At 42.4% G+C, this 17,506-nt stretch overlaps 1 protein-coding gene across 1 annotated transcript; it reads left to right on the top strand.

Moving 5' to 3' along the window:
• Positions 1-297: 297 nt before the first annotated feature.
• On the top strand, positions 298-17,406 carry ppp2r5a (protein phosphatase 2, regulatory subunit B', alpha isoform). Its single transcript, XM_086101067.1, has 13 exons — positions 298-1,383; positions 8,417-8,613; positions 9,440-9,541; positions 9,774-9,866; positions 11,155-11,285; positions 12,104-12,163; positions 12,398-12,506; positions 12,721-12,774; positions 12,981-13,031; positions 13,119-13,238; positions 13,435-13,562; positions 13,726-13,827; positions 14,722-17,406. The coding sequence occupies exons 1-13, from the start codon at positions 1,236-1,238 to the stop codon at positions 14,879-14,881; spliced, it is 1,455 nt and encodes a 484-aa protein (XP_085957193.1). The 5' UTR covers positions 298-1,235; the 3' UTR covers positions 14,882-17,406.
• Positions 17,407-17,506: the final 100 nt, after the last annotated feature.

Genomic DNA, 17,506 nt, shown 5'->3' with positions numbered 1-17,506 from the left:
CTTTAATGTCATTGCACGTGCACAAGAGAATAAAGCATCGAAATTGACTTAAACTATCAAATAATAAATGCCTCTTATAGATCGATAGGGAAACATTTAAAGATGATCTTATTTTCGTGTTTATCTGCAAGTTCGGAAAAGGACTGTACATGTACTGTATTTGTTTTCACGTGTCACGTGTTAAGGTCCTCTCGTTATCCTATTCTATTGGTTAAAAAGTTTCCTGATTGGTACATTCTCTTCTCTGATTAGTTTCTGGAGACGTCAATCAAATAACCGTCAAGCGATGCAGTCTACCGAACTGTACTGTAGGTCGAAACACAACGACATAGCAGTGGTGCTGTGGTTGTTTATGGCTGCCGACTCGCTGCAGGCGTTCGGAAATTTGAAACATCGAAGAAAATATTCGCATTAGCGGGAGGTGCCGAATGGTAATTATAATCGATGTTTCGGTAGGGGACGTAACTACCACCGTGTGACACGCCTGGGCACGCGGCTAACTTTTACGTGTTTAAGGCGTAGGGAGAATTTGAACTTCATCGACCGCGAGGGAAAATACTCCGCAGCGGTAAAAGCGGTCCTCGAACACGGATATATAAATTTTTTTTTGCTGTTTATGCGAAGACCCACGTGGCTTTACATGGACCTTCTACTTTCTTCGCCTCGAATCTTGATGATGGAACAATCTGTAGTACCGCCGTGTCCGTCTTAAATCAGCTATGCTAACAAGCTAGTTATGCTAGGTACGTGTTAGCTACCAGCACAGTACAGTAGTTAGCCGCGTACATTCACATCTCCCGACAACTTTATCGCGGTATTGCAATTGGATTTGCGGGGAACGGGTCAATATTTAATAAGCATTTAAACAAAACGACGTTGTGCAGAAAGTCCACGGCCATTTTCCCTACAAGCAAGTGACTTGTTGGTTTTACCAAGAGGCTATGTCGAGTTGTAGTTTGGCTATTTTGCATTGCCCGTTGAAGATTGTTGCCCGAAAACAGCAAGCCGTACATAAGATGCAACGTCCTCAAACAAGCAATGTCGGATCACGCTGAGTAACGTCGCTGGTTTGTGACTGGAGGCGAGCGTCAAGTTGCGCAGGTTGCTCCACATTTTTGTGCGGATGCGAACGCTCGGGGAGGGGGGAAGGAAACATACCGAGGAGAAGACCTTGTTTTTGCGAATCTGACTGACGAGGAGCGCGACGGCGGATCGTCCTCGACTCCCGCATCAAAATGTCGGCCATCTCTGCATCCGAAAAAGTGGACGGATTTACGAGAAAGTCGGTGAGGAAGGCCCAGAAACAGAGAAAATCTCCCAGCTCGTCTCAGTACAGAACTCAGATCGCCCCGGTGGAGCTTTCGTCGCTGCCTCAGCTCAAAGGTAAGGGGATGATGATGGAGGTCTGGTGGGTGATTGAAATAGGCCATCACTGTGACAGGTTATGCCCACTGCACAGAATCACACCCGGATCACTGACTTCCATCCACTATCTTATTCAACCAGTTGTGTGTGAAAGTGAAACGTGTAACTTTTAAGTGAGTTTGCAGAAATACTGGTTGGCAGGCCTTCTAAAAGAAGACGAGGACCACCTGTTGCTTGGGATTTATCAGTTTGAATTATGTAGTGCAGTTCTTCCTCACCTTTCTTCAGCCAAGGCACATATTTTACATTAGAAAAATCTCAAGGCACACCTTCTCACAATGTCATTAAGGTTTGGTTAGTTGTACTGTCTGCAATGAAGTGGAAGAGCGTTGAATTTTTTTTTCTGTCTCCCACAATTTCCCTGATATAGATAGACAAATACATTTATTGTTAGTAAATTCATCTAAATCTCATAGGTTCAGAAAATGGTTGGATGGATGATTGGAGTTGCATAATTTCCCACGGCACATCTGATGATCTCTTTCCGATATGCCGTGTTTGGGTATCAGAGGTCTCTAGCAGTGCCTTGAGATACATTGTTTTGCCATTATACTGAGTAAAAATGCCCTTAATCCATTTCAGTCTTCCTCCCAAAACAACAAAAATGCTGCTTGTATTATAATGAGGAAAAAAATAGCAGTACTTAATAAAAAACATACAGTGATGATAATTGAATAGAATAAAAAACAGTTTTGTTACACTGCATCGATTGAAGGGTCATTGTCATGCTCTTTCTGTGGTGACCGCCTTGGCCACCTAGGAGCAGTATAAGACAGGCAGATGAATATTAGTGTTCATTGAGACTTCTCAACTTGTCCCAGTTCATTAGCACAGCACTAATACGGCAGTTGTTCTTGGCAGAGGATACAGTTGTTGTATTTACATGTACCGCTAATCAGTTTATGTTCGGTCCATTGCTTGGTGGTAGAGAACCACATCAAGGATTCTATTTAACATGCTTGTGAACTGAAAGGCTAAGCTATGTGGTTGTTTTGAATATGCAAACTATAATTGTCTTTGTTTTATGTTTCGTTTGGGAGATAATTAATTCTAGGGGTGTCAGTAAATGACTGGAAGCCTCAATTCTGAGGCCCACTTGTTTTCTGAGTTTGGTCATGTCAAGTTTGCAAACTGAGCCACAATTGGCCCTTACATGAGCAACTGCGATGTCTTTTTCAGTCGACGGCAAGTGGCAAAATGGCCGCCCCCTTAGATGGGGCAAAACAGATGAATTTTGCTGCTTAATTCATAGTCACACAAACACAATATTAATCAGAAAATTATGTTTTGACTACTGAAGACGCAAAGGACATATTGTAAAGAATGTTTTTGAGCTGACTTGCCCTTTAAGCAAGACTTGCTAGTTCATCTGGTATTATCGCAGCCTCTCACATTTATAAACAAAATATCATATGCAAGCAATTTCTGATGAATGTTTCCTGAGCTCTTCCTCTTATTGTTGAGAGCAGCTCGGCGAGTAGCAGATTCCATAAAAACTAGGAGTGTCCTTATTCATTATTTCCACTACAGTATTATGTTTACTATTGTGACCTTGCAGCGACAAGGACATTTATTTAGACGGCAGGTTTTGGGTCATGAATGACGAACTTTGAAGAGGCTTCAGCCCTCATGCAGTTGGGGTGCGTAGAGCTCCCGCGGTGTGATAGACACCAAAAAGATGAGTCACTTTGAGATCATCATCGTTGCTGTGGCAACCAGAAGCCTTGAGAGCAGACGAGGAAAAAGGTTTACATTCAAAATAGAGCCTTCCACGTTTAGGTTAATATCTCCGTTGCGGGACTGATTTTAGCCAGACTTAATTTTCGAAATTTGATTTTCCACAACTGTACTTTGTGGTGCGATGAGGTGATTCAGTGTTTTGGACACAACTATTCTTATTTACTAAATCTTTTGTGTATACATGACAAGCAAAAACACATTTAGCCCATTGATTGGCTAGCGGGGACAAAATATTCTTTTTCCATCGTGTCTGCCAGTAGATGATCAGTCAATAAACAATGTCACGTAAACGGACAGCGTAGCTCAGCAACTGTATTAATGTACTACAGTGAAAGTCATAATGATGACTTTTTGGCGGGCTCGGTTGTGCCCTCAAAAGTTTTTTGAATAGAATTGCTTCCTTAACCGTGTCGGTGGAAGATACGTTGTGGGAAGATGTAAATGGACGCATTTGTGTTAGCTTGCCTGCCTCTCACACTCCCACTGGCACAGCTGCTCTGAATAAGCAATTTGATTGAGCTGCGTATTTCGCGTGTGTATTTACTACCACAAAGACCAAAATAGATGCTAGAAAGCTGCGCAGGCTCACAAAGACAGCCATAAGGCCCGCCCCCTGCCCCCAGAAGTTGCACTGGTTCAAATGCAAGTATCTATCAAAGCATTCTTATTTACAGGCATGGTCCACATCAAAAAAGCATCCGGGTTCCACGTGCTCGGCAAAACCGCCATAGACTAGGAAGTATGTCTGTTCCTCACCCAACGATGCAGCATCAGAGATGGGTACAGCACCAGCATCATCTCTCTTTCTTAAAGGGGAACTGAACCTAAGACGTTCGAACTTTCTGTTACATTGCCATTCTTCTACACTCGTACCAGCGGAACTTGCTTCTTCTTCAAAGATGACGACGACAAAGAAGCAACTGTAATCATGGCAACTAACTTTCCGTTTTGCGCGACAAACCACGAATCCGCCAGGATTGCACCTTTGCTCACTGTAATTCTTCTGCACTCCATAGTAAGGCTGAGCTTGCTCCAGGTCCATATTCTTTGTGTGCACTCATCATGAAGGAATCCCACGCACACGAATATGTATGAATCACAATTTAGTTTTCCTTCATTCCTAAACAGGGCAGCGGACATTTGGGCTTGACTTCTTCACTGTTTGGTTCTTGTAGCCCCATAAAGTGGGGCTTTTGAGCAGTACTTAAATGTCAAGGACGAGTGCCGGGTCAGAAGTACTTGTTTTTTTTCTTCTTAGTGTCTCCCAGAAAATAAAATCAAGTGCGGGCATCTTGATAGGAGCAGTGTCAATTTGCCCTCATGAGACCGTTCGGATTATATGAAGCCAGATCACGACGTGTTAAGCTCTATCAGTTAAGAGTGTTCGAGGAATGTGCTTGAGACCGAGCCCGCCAGGTATTTCCTTGATCATACTCAATTGTATTTTAGGTGCGCAAAGAAGCAAATTGCACACAGGCAGGGATGCTCGGAGAAAGTGGCAAAATGACTCAACTGTAGCATTTGTCTGCTGTTACTGTTTTGTCTGGCCTGGCCCTTTAACCTGCTTTCAAGGCCGACCGTACCAGCATGCTTACAACGAGCACACTGTACACGTGAAGTAGATTCTTTCATCAACTGCTACAACTGCAACCATCCCATCGAACCGGTACAACGACTCTTGGATGTCCATTTGTGGTTTCACTCGGCTTTCGAAAAACTCACGCTAATTTTGAAATGTGAGATGTCGACATGGTGTAAAAAGCTTGTAACAAGCTTTAAGTTTCAGTATGATGATTATGTTGTTATGCCCCAACATGAATTTAACACCAACTCAAAATCATGTTCAAACCTTTCTTTTTTTTTTTTTTTAATTATCCTGCCATTGATTAGAATTTGAATTTGGATCTTACACCCCATTAACAAAATCACATTTTGGAAAATTTTAGTCATGTTTGTGCGAGACGGAAGCTGCTTGTTCAGAGGTCACCAGACCAGCATACTCACTTTGTTTTGGTTTCACTCTGCTCAGTTGGTTCTTTGAAATGTTGATAGATACTAACAGGGGTGGGTACGAATGCCAAAGAGTTTTTTTACATGGTGGAGTTTCCTGTATGAATGTTTGTTGTATATTGGCTGTGAATCATATTTTTACAATGAGAGTGACAACTTATGCCTTGTTCACAGTACAAACTAGTCGTTGTAAGTTTGCCAAGCACAACGCGATCTTTTCTGCGCTTCGACTGCATTCTAATTTAAGAACATTTGTTCGCATAGCAAATATGGTGAAGTTAAATAATTTGCTTCAGACTCAAACTGCTATTACAGCAAAACTAGTCACCCTTTGAAGACGACTGACAGTAAAAAAAGTGTTTGCAGTTTATATACTGGTGGAAATAATATGACCTACTAATTTTTGATTACGGTACCCTTTTTTTTTTTGGTCTCTGTGTTGTAACAACAACAGCCACCGTGCTACAACTGCACCATCGGCGTATTGAATATCTGTTTCCCATGGGGCTTGACCTCTGTTGCAGTAGGTTACCGAAATATTGGATATGCTAAAATGGAAAATTGTTGCATAACTTAGCCGCATTCTCATATGCAGTGCTTCTGCTAACATGAGACATGTTTCATTAATAATGTCATAGGTGTGGATTAGTTGAACCCCGTGCCCAGTAACCTTTTATACATTTTTATCACATTACATACATACATACATATTACAGAAAAATCTATATCGTCTGCCCCTGTATAGAGAATTTTAGCCGTCTTCTGTCCAACTGCATTTTCTTTCTAATTTCTAACACAAACTAGAACTGGGTGATAATTCCATTTTAGGAATCAAATTTTTTTAGGCACTGGGGGATTAGGATTTCAGTTCGAAATGACCAGATACAATAGAAGCCTGTTTGAAGGAAATGGCAAAATCAACTGCACTTAATATTGCCAAAGGCACAGTTCCCATTGTGTGATTTCAGTGGTTTAGCAATACTGTATGTCGAACCCACGCCCCCCTAGGTATGTGCTTCCAAGCTGCAAATATTTTGCTGAGGTGGCTTGCCTCACCTGTGCTGCTTTACACGAGAAAAGGCCAGAAGAGACCTGGAGGTGCTGTGAATCAAATCCAACCCGAGATGCACATCACCATGCAGTAGGAGAACAGTATCAAGGGCATGACCAATACAAAATACTTTTTTTTTTTACCCCCTATTGTCTCCATATGCTGCTTTTTAAAAATAAAAAGGTGAATGCATTCTTGAAATTCTTTATGGATGCATTTTATGCACGCTGTTTTCTGTTGTGCCGAAATCATTACAGTGAACTGCGGACATGAAATGACACGACAGCAATAGCTCACAATCTTCATCTCTGCTATATCTGTTTACGACCGGTGTTGTTTTCTCATGAATACCTCTCCGTCTTTCACCTCACACGTTCTGACTTGTATACAAAAACATGCTGCGTCATTAAAAGAGGAACGAGGAGTTCAGCCGTGCATTATCGGACCAGACATGTTTCATCACTAGCCGCACTCGCATCCACAAACACAGTGGGTCAAACTATAAAATGTATTTACATTGGGATACCTTGTCCTTATGATATCATGTACATGCGTGTGTCTGTGTTTTCAGTAGGACTTGCTTGGGGGAAGTGCAACGAAATGCTTTGGAAACAACAATGTCTTGTGCAGGCTGCCCAACATGCTTTGTATGTGTGACGACATCACTTTTAGATTCAGGGTCAAGTGATTTTATTTTTGTGTTCTTCTGATTTTTATTGGTGTGTAAAGAACTGTTCCAGACTTCTTCTAGTTGGATTAATTGTTCCCTTTTTTTTTTTTTTGGTCGTCTCATATGCACACCAATAGAATAGAACTTTAATGGAAATCTGTCTTTCTTTCTGAAGCACCCCGAGGAGTTTGTGCACTAATGCATCTGAACCTCAAAGGCAAAAATAGCATCACATTGTTGGGGGGAATACATATTAGACTCTAAAGCCATCTAGAGAGACACTAAGACAAAAGAAAACCTTCAAACACAAGTGGTGTAAGTTTAGCCCAATTTCGACTGTTACCAGTTGTTGTTCACAGAAAAACAGCAGGCTAAATCTGTCATCTCATGAATAGCCATAATATTAAATCATTGCAAATAATTATGCAGACTATTTGACAGAGGCTAACACTGTAGATTGTGTCAAATCCAGAAATAAAGGACGACTTTGACCTTAGCTTACAGAAGGAATGTTTGTTTTGTCCAATTTCTAGTTTAGAATTATGACTTGCGATCGTGAATTGTGCATATAAATATTGAACGCCTCTCTAAAATGTTAAGATAGTTCTTCTGCACAAATTTGTTTCTGGTTATACATGTGCCATTTATGTTTCAGGTCATCGCACCTTTTCTAATGTCAGTATGGGAAGCACCGTGACCCTCACTGTTGCATAAGTGTTCTATCGCATGTCAAAACCATCCGCTGATTTTTTTTTATCCCCCCCCCTCCTCTTGTATTTGAGTTGTGCGCCTTTCAGGTCCTGCCGACTCGCGCGCAAGAATACACTGGTTGTCTTCGAAGACAGTGTGCCTTTTGCACAAAGGCTCGACAGGATAGCTTGTAGCCCGAGTGTCGATGTGGAAGCCCAACTATTTCTTGAGGCATGCCCCAACCACAAATTTGAGCTATGGGCTTTGCTCTAAATCCTTAGTTACCATAGTTGCAGAATGCAGCAATAAAGCGTGTTCAGCTCATCTTGGAAGTCTTTGACCTTGCACAAAGTGACTGAACCCTGAGCAATGCTCCTCTCAGCGGGATGCTGTCCCGTGGCCACAGTGATTACCTACGCTGTGCCCAAACATAACATCAGTGTGTAGTGTGGCTGTCTGGGTGGCTTCCAAATGCTGTTAATAGCTTGGCTGGGTTGGACAGCTTTAATAACCACGGACGTACTCGCAGTCTAATCCATAAAAGGCTTTACAGTCAAAGCCGGGAATGACAAGGCTGCCTCTGTCTGGCTCAATATCGTCGCCAGTACGAATAACCTATGTATTGTTGATGCCACACTTTCTGTTGTGGATTTCAACAAGCCGGGCAAAATCTGTACAGGCTGTCGAGAAATGAAAGAAAAAGTGCATATGTGTTGGCTTTGTCTGTGGGACAATCACCGGGAACATTTTCTTTCATTTAGTCATTTGATGTTGGCAATGGCGAGCACTCTTCTCAATTTCCCCTATTTTTCCCTCTTGTGTGATTTCAGACGCTCCCTCCACTGAGCAGCAGGAACTTTTTACCCAGAAACTCCAGCAGTGCTGCATGCTCTTTGACTTCCTGGATTCTGTGACAGACCTGAAGAACAAGGAGATCAAGAGGGCCACACTGAATGAGCTGGTGGACTATGTGTCCACCAACAGAGGCGTGCTTGTTGAATCCGCGTACCCTGAGATCACCACGATGGTCAGTCAGTAGACGGTGGTTAAGGGGCTCGCCCTATCAGGATGTAGTCATTTAATTTCAAACGGAGAGATGGGGCACTGTAGTTTTTCAAATCCTTCATTGACACCAATTGCCTGATTAGCAAATTCATGCTATCACGAACGCCCTCCGTTGACTGATGTCCGCATGTATCGCTGTAGAAGGTACAGAGGCAAACACCTGCTTCACAACACTAACCTGAAAAAAATTATAGACTGGGGAAAAAAAAAAAGGCTTTCCCTCTAATAAATGCCCTCGTACTCTGCACTGAAATTAGCAAGCACCCCCTCCTGCTGCCGTATGAGGAAATTCTGTCATTCGGGAACGTCCTTGGTATTCTTCACTGTGAAGTGTGCAGTTTGTAGTCATTAGGAGCCATCGGATATATATCCTCTCCCCATGCTCAGTGAAATAGCCCGTGCACTCGAGGGGATTACAAAATGGAGGCTGATCATGTGTCTCCTGTCTAGACAGGTTTTGTCATGTCAGCACTATATGGGATATACTATATGTTGCCATAGCTACGGTATTAAAAATCCCCCATTGTGCCATGTCGACTCGAGCGGAAATGCAGGACGGCTTTGTGTTTTCACATGTATTTATTTCACAATAAGGCTATAGAACATTAGAGCTGCAATCAGAGGAAAAAAATACTATTCATATTTTGACTGATGCTGGCAGTCACTCTTATTGAATTGAACCCAAAAAGCTGGCAGCTGACTCCAGAAAGAAGTTGTAAAAATGTTTTCCAGTGAAGTTGACACTGTAGTTGCTAATGTATGTTGAACTCTATCATTCTTTTCCACAGATCAGCACAAATATATTCCGTACACTTGCTCCCAGTGACAACCCAGATTTTGACCCAGAAGAGGATGAGCCCACTCTTGAAGCTTCCTGGCCGCATATCCAAGTAAGGATATGATTTTGTTGCTTTTCTGCCTCTGTGGAGCTGCATCCCAGTGGGAGGGGCTATGTTGAGGCGACAGATGTTTTGGAATTGGCAAAAATAAAATTGAATACTAAGTGTGTTGTACGTTTGCACTGACATTTTAGTGTGTACCACTGCGTCAGAAATCTTAAAGAAATACACCATTTAGGTTTTTTTTTTGTTGTTGTTTTTTTTTTCTCATTGGATCTTTCAGCTCGTCTACGAGTTTCTACTCCGTTTCCTTGAGAACCCAGATTTCCAGCCCAGTATTGCCAAACGCTACATTGATCAGAGGTTTGTACTCCAGGTAAGCAATTTTGTGGGCAATTGCCTTTGAAAACATTTACCACAGGTTAACTGTTTCATCATGAAGGTCTTGGTAAATATGACAGATGGTTCTCCCAGCTGAATTTAGTTTTTGTTGGTACGATGTGTGGAAACGACGTAGGCTTTGGCCTTGCTATGCTTGCTCAGTTTTTCCCCCCCTCGCTCTTTGTGAATTTTCAACAAAAAATGTTTTGTGCTTATCTACCACCATGCATTTGTAGACATGGTTTCATGTGTTATATTATGCAACTGTATAGGAAGTAGTATCCAAGCCGTCCCTCCTCCCCACATAGTTGAATTTGGCAAAGCACACGTAGTTCTCAATAATGACGCTGCATCGGAATCATCTTTATTGGCCAAGTACGTAAAAAGACGCAAGGAATTTGTGTCCGGTTGGATGAGCCATCTGCACTGCCGTTCGTGTACAGGAGTCCCTCACCCCACAGCTCCACAGGAACCAAAGGGCCTGGAATGTTGGCTTGGCTGCATCAGAGGTGCCGGGACTGATTTTCCATGATGTGAGCGTGTCGTGGGGAGCTTTAAATAGCTGCCTGTTGTTTTGCTCTTTAGGGTGAGATGAGAGGGCTGTGGTTGGGAGCAAATTGACAGGCTGGAGGGATGGAGGTTTGGGTGGCAAGTGTGACGTCAGGGGGAGGGGGGGGGGGAATACACCAGTCCCACAGTTTGGTTAATTTAAGTCCTTGTGTACAACGACGTCGTGGGCTGAGTCGTGCATTGGGGGGAAGCGGGGGTGAGAACGACACATGGATGGTCGTAAGGTTCAATTTTCCAAAATAATAGCCTTCAGATGTATGTCAATACTGTAAAATAAGAATTTCAAATATTCTTTCCCTGCGGCTCGGTACCAAAAGATCCACTTCCTTGTATTGGGCCTGCCGCCCAGTGGTTGAGGAGCTCCAGAGGTCACAGAAGTACAAAATAGCTTGCATGTACGACGACGCACTCTTTTTAGGCTTAAATATAAACCACCAGCCGTATCACCGAGGCGCTGATGACAAGTTAACTGGAAGACAGTTGCCATACGATGCTGAGCCAAAAAATTCCTTTTGAACTGCCTCGTAATGATGACTCATGACGTGTAATGGCGCAAATAGATGTGACCTTTCAGGTGTATATGATGCATTTGTTTCCCATTGCGTACACACTTCCTGTTTTATAATCGGGAAATATGCGGCGCCTGCACAAATCCTACACAAATGAGGAGAACAACTGACATTTTCATGGACCCCCCCCTCCGCTGTCTCAAGCTTCTAGAACTGTTTGACAGCGAGGATCCAAGGGAGAGGGACTTCCTCAAGACCATCCTGCATCGGATTTATGGAAAGTTCCTCGGGTTACGAGCCTTCATCAGGAAGCAGATTAACAACATCTTCTTGCGGTCAGTTCAACATGATTTGTTGTTCAACTACTAAAGGTTGTGCCTTTTGGAGGCCTTGATGGGAGCGTTGCAAATAAATCCCAAAGTGCACTAAATATAACATTTTCCATTTGAAGCTGCTGAAATATGTTGCAAAGAAAGGAAGCTAACTCATGCCTTGCGTTGAGCAGTATCCTTTTAATTTGTCCAGCCGTAAACATCTAAATGATAGCAGCTGCGAAGGACGTCATGCTTCAGCCCGAGACGTGTTTTCTCTTTGTGTACTGTCCTTGCATGATTGCAACCCGAACCTATTTCTCCCGCTTTTCAAACTCGGAAAAGTACAAAAGCGCAGATGGAGGCATCAAACATTCCCAACAATGTGTTGAGTCTTTACAGCTCCTGTTGCTGCGTGACAATGGGATTTAGATGATTGAAACAGGGGGCCCTTAATGTCATTTCCAAAAGGCAAGGGTGGCAACATGGATGCGCCCACTTTGACCATCTGCCATGCAGGGTAAAAATAGTGTCATCGTTGTCAGGCGCTGGATGTACATACCACAAGTGTGTAGGCATGGCTTGCTGAACACGAGATGAATCACTTATTCGTCAATCATTTGGTTGTGCACAGAGTATCATTTTAGCATCGTGGAATTGGCTGTATTTGTTCCAAATATTTGATTGTTTCAGCCAAACAGCATTCATCTTACCGGGTTCTACTTACATCGCCAACATTAAACGTCACCCATTAAAAAAAAAATTAACAGATACATTTTTTTATAAAAGTGCGCTTTTGGGAGTTGTGTACTGCATTAACACTTTGCCTGTTGCACTTGTAGGTTCATCTATGAGACTGAACATTTCAACGGAGTTGCCGAGCTCCTAGAAATTCTGGGAAGGTGAGTGTATAATCATGCAAACACAGGCAGAGCAATCTCGACCTACTTTCAAGCCCCCCCCCCCCACACCCTTTTTTTAAAAAACAATTTTAGACTGCTTTATTTTTGGTCAATTTTGGTTTGAACTGGACTTCTGGTTCAATAATTGCTTTTAGTGATGCAATGGTACCCTTTCAATATAATCCCTGACTTTTATCCCATCGGTATGGTGATGAATGTCTTTCGTGTCTCCAGTATCATCAACGGGTTTGCGCTGCCTTTGAAGGCAGAACACAAACAGTTCCTGATGAAGGTGCTCATCCCATTACACACTGCAAAGGGACTGGCCCTCTTTCATGCTCAGGTAAGACTGTTTCTACACCGCCATCTAGTGGCTCCACAATACATTTTTGAATTAATAACCAATCGGAAAAATGTGTGGCTTTTATTCATAACTATTCAATGCCAATAGGAAAAAAAAGGAATCATTCTTAGCTGAGTTGCTGTCTCATGCCGTCATGTTGATCCTTTAGCACTGTCGTGGAATGTTAATTCGAGCTGCTTATCTTGTCTTTCAGCTGGCATACTGTGTGGTCCAGTTCCTGGAAAAGGATCCAACACTAACTGAACCGGTACAAAAAACAGGGGGGGGGGGGGGGGGGGGAGCAAATAAATAAATAACAACATTCCTCCCACTGTACACATTATCCCGGAGCGCTAAAATTAGTCAAGCTTCAGAATCTGTCGTGGGTGCTACAAAACCACCTACTCAACCAAGATAAAGATACATGATTCACATGAAAGAAGTCCCCAGTGAGTTGTCTTGCTTTATTTTTAGGTGATCCGAGGCTTGCTGAAGTTTTGGCCCAAGACCTGCAGCCAGAAAGAGGCACGTGCATAAAACTGCCCGCGCAGCAATTACAGTACATCAGCCTGCTTCTCTTATGCCTTCATGTTCACTTCTTTGTCTGAACAGGTGATGTTCCTGGGTGAAATTGAGGAGATTTTGGACGTCATTGAGCCAACGCAGTTCAAGAAAATCCAGGAGCCAATGTTTAAACAGATCTCCAAATGTGTGGCCAATCCCCACTTTCAGGTTGGTTTGGAGTCAAAATGTGTATTTGCTCTCACTTTTTGCCAGTGTTAATTTCTCCGTTTAGTTATCGCATTGTGGTTTAAAATAAATAAATAAATAATGGCTGTCAACCCCCTTTGTTAATTACCAGAGTCGCTCTCAGACGCCTGTACGGAAACATGAAGTCATTGCTGATTTTCTTCCCCCGCCCTGACAGGTAGCAGAGCGAGCGCTGTACTTTTGGAATAACGAGTATATTCTCAGTCTCATCGAGGAGAACATCGACAAGGTCCTCCCCATCATGTTCTGTAGCCTGTACAGAATCTCCAAAGAGCATTGGAATCCGTACGTACTCTTAACATTAAGTTGCTCCAGAAGACAGAACTCCATCTGACGCCACTTTCCACCGGAGCAATTCTTGACGCGTGGATTGGCCATAAGCATTCATGTGGAGTTCCTGTCTGGTGTTGTACGGTATTGACACACACTCCCAAATTTTACATTTCAGGACTATCGTAGCTCTGGTCTACAATGTGCTGAAGACGCTGATGGAGATGAACTGTACACTCTTTGATGAGTTGACCTCTTCCTATAAATCAGACCGGCAAAGGTGAGTCCAAACTAATCAGCATCGTAATCGTTATTATCAATGTATCAGGTACAGGGAGGAACTGGTTTCGGGTTTCAAAGAGTTGGTTTTAGCTTTCCATCATTGAAAATTGAAATTAGCGAAAATACGGCGAGCTTAATCCTAGGGACCTGAAGCAGGGGTTTTATTTGATCATACAAATATGACAATATAACAATTGGTTTATTTGACTTCTGAACATAATAAAACCAAAACATTCATGTGAAATAAACCTGATGTTGATTTTTTTAATACATATTCATTTATCGTTTGATTGTTTAGAAAATGCACGGGAAGGGGATCTTGAAAAAAATAACCGCATATTAAATGCTCAGCGCAAAATTGAGAGGGGAGAAAAAAAAATCTCAATTCAATAATTTTTTTTTCAAAATCGTTCGCTGTTAAACGAAGCCGACTTCCAACATTAGTGCGACAAGAATAGCTAACATGATGAGGATAGGTGTCATCGATACATGGTCGAAAATCATTCTGGTTGCATTAGTATCAATGGCACGTCAACAGATTTGTTCTGGACTGGTCTTGCTTTTAGTATGTTACCATCTTTTTGTCATGGTGCTCATGAGACTAATGTGTTCCAGTTATGCTTTTACAGTGCACTTTATTTGCTGGTTGCCTGTTAGATTGTTCACAACAAGGTCTTTGTTGTTTCTTTTTGTCGCTTCACTTATCACTCATCTACTTCCTGTTTACATTGCTGTGACTAATAAGAGACAGCAGCGATGTCGCGGGTTCGTCTAGACACTTTTGCACTTGAAATTTTTACCGATCGTGAAGTGCACCGGCTGGATAAAGAAAGTAAAACGCTCAGTTTTCCTGTTTTGACTGCGCTTTTTTTTTTTTTTTTTTTTTTCCCAGGGAGAAGAAGAAGGAGCAGGAGCGTGACGAGCTGTGGAGGAAGCTGGACGAGCTGAAGCTCAGCAACAGCACACTAGAACAGAACAACAGCCACAAGCTCCTAAGTGTCCAGAACAACAACAAGAATAGCAATAATAATAATGACCGGGGCAGCCAGTGAGAGCAACCCACGTGCCAACTGACACCGGGCGTCAGCTTTTCACACTTATTGTCTTGAATGGACTGACGTCGTCTCAAGGACTGTTGGGAAGGGATGAACAAAGATTGGGGCGGAGGGGGGCGCCGGCGGTGACGACACCTCCGCATTTTTATAAAACATTGATGAGTGACTTTAAATGCCTCACAGAAAAGATTTGATGTTACCGACAGTATATTGTTGATTTGTCCACTCTTGTTGTAGTCGGTGTCCATGTCCAGCGGTTGGAGGAGAGAGGGAGGGGGGACCGGGGGATCATGACTTGAATTCAGCAATTCAGATTGTTTCTGCCACCAGCTGAATCGCTCAACAAAGATGTCTATTTTGTACTGTCGTCGCTGCCAACACTTGTGCGCTGACCCTAGGGCTGCGGGAAGTGCATTGTGGGAGTTAAGAGGCAGCCGGGACCACACCCGCTCTGAGACGTGCTGAAATGTACACAAAAAGAGCCTCCATTCGAAATCCCAAAATGGAACAATCACGATGACCATCCCAATCGGTTTTGTCTATGTCTTGGTCTTGCGAAGGGTGTTTTGGAGTGTAATATTGTACATCACAGTTAGTTTTACATTTCAGGTAAATATTTTTTTATCTGGGCGAAACCATGTGAGTGGCACAGCAGCTTTTATTCAGAGTATTTACACTGAAGTATTGACACAGGGCTTTCAATTGGACACTTTTTAGCCTGGGTTATAGTGGGAGGAATTGGATTGACCGTTGCTTGATTGTGTTGGGGGCATATTGTGATGCTGCTGTTGTGTCTTTCGGTTTATAAATATATACAGTAAATATACTTCAAATAGCTGTTAGCTTAGTGTAAAGCCTGGAAACCAAGACAACATCCACAGTTCAGCTGTTTTATATTAGACCATGCTTAAACAGTCTTCGCCCATGTAAATGGTTTCGGGGGGGAAAAAAAGGTTTTGCCGTTTCCAGTCTTTATGCAGTGATGCTCAGCATACAACTGTAGGATGTATTTTCGTCATGTCTAACTACAGGCAGGGAAGTAAAGTTGTTGTTGTTTTTTTTTTAATTACTTTGAATTATTTCTGTAAAATAATAGAAGCGAAAGTAAGACATACAGTGCTATATTTTTCCAAAGTTTATTTTTTGGGCAGTTCATTTTGCAAATGGACTAAGCTGGGATGCCAAGCAGGCTTGATTGTTCAGTCTATTCGTCGAGTGGTTATATTTGTATTAGGGATGCACCGACACCACTTTTTTCACAGAGCGAATCGGAGTCTACAAGGACATACATTTGAGTACTCGTTGATATGAAATACTTGATTATCCCAGTACGTCTTGCAATTATGATGACTTTTTTTTTAAACTAACATTGTTCCAACACACAAACTCATTGAATATGGCATCCGTTTCACAAGATTTTTTAAGAATAACAACTTGTCCTTACTAAAATTGTCAAATCCAATTGTCTGGTTTTCTACCACGTTTTTCATTTAAATGTTAACTGTAACACAAGGGCAGGACAACTAAAGTCTCGTTTCTTCTCCATACTTGGGAGTGTATGACAAGAGTAAGGGACAGGTTCTTTGTCGAATTGGGCTTTTTTTCTGTGTCATTCGCAGTAAGCGTGTTTCAGGTGAATGAGCCATTTGCAGTTTCACCGTACAGGTCGAAGTCTAATCAAACTTGCCTGACATAAGCATATTCTTCGGGGTGGACATGTCACAGCACATTGCCCGCAAGCCTGGCCTCATCCGCCGCGGCTTTGTGGTGGGAGCTAAGCTGGCCGTACTGGAGTCTGGCTCGAGAAACTCAAAAATTCAACATCCATTTTGCAGAGCAGAGCATAATTTGCAGTTGGATTTCATGTTTCTAAAAGCATCTCCACACTGCCAGCATGGCTCCTACCCCACCTACCTGGGAGATAAAGTATATGTCAGGTTGATAAAGTGGTATATGTGTCGTAATATTAGAGCATTGTTATAAGTCCGAGTAAAAACGTACAGTTTCAGCCCCGATTCTGGTCTTGGTATCAGTGCGTCCCTAATTTGTATGCTAGTTTCGAGGTGACAAAGGACAATGCCGCTCTATTTAAAGGGGACCTATGGACTATATGATGTTGGTTCCGTTTTCAATGTAGTTTCAAAGTATTAATGTACATGTACAGTGAAATGACATAAAGGTCCTACCTGTGAGATAAACCTTTTTATTCTGTTGTCATGTCCAGATGATGATGATAGTTTATCATGTGGTTGACAACTGACTTTCTTTCTGCCCCCCCCCCTTCAAAACACACACACACACACACACTCATATATATGAGTGTGTGTGTGCGCGCGCGCAGTGTATTCTATATTAAGTAATAAATATTTTAAGATTCAATAGTAACACTGCTGGGATTGTTCAAACTTCACTGTCATGCTGTCATTGCGAATGAACAGCAAGTGGTCAGATTTCCTCTCATCAAGATGTGTTATGAAGTAGTGAAACAAGAAAATAAACACTTGGTTGTTTTGAGAACTAAACTTTACTACCTGTTCTTCCTCATGCTCTTACCTCCTCAAGTAGACTTTTTGTTGTTGTTGGGAAGTAATCATCATCTGCTCATTTAAGAGTCTTAAATGA

This window comes from Hippocampus guttulatus, chromosome 20 (assembly GCF_054856545.1).
Source record: "Hippocampus guttulatus isolate MCC_2025c chromosome 20, RoL_Hgut_1.0, whole genome shotgun sequence".
NCBI lineage: Eukaryota > Metazoa > Chordata > Actinopteri > Syngnathiformes > Syngnathidae > Hippocampus > Hippocampus guttulatus.
This window is presented reverse-complemented; position numbering and strand designations above follow the sequence as displayed.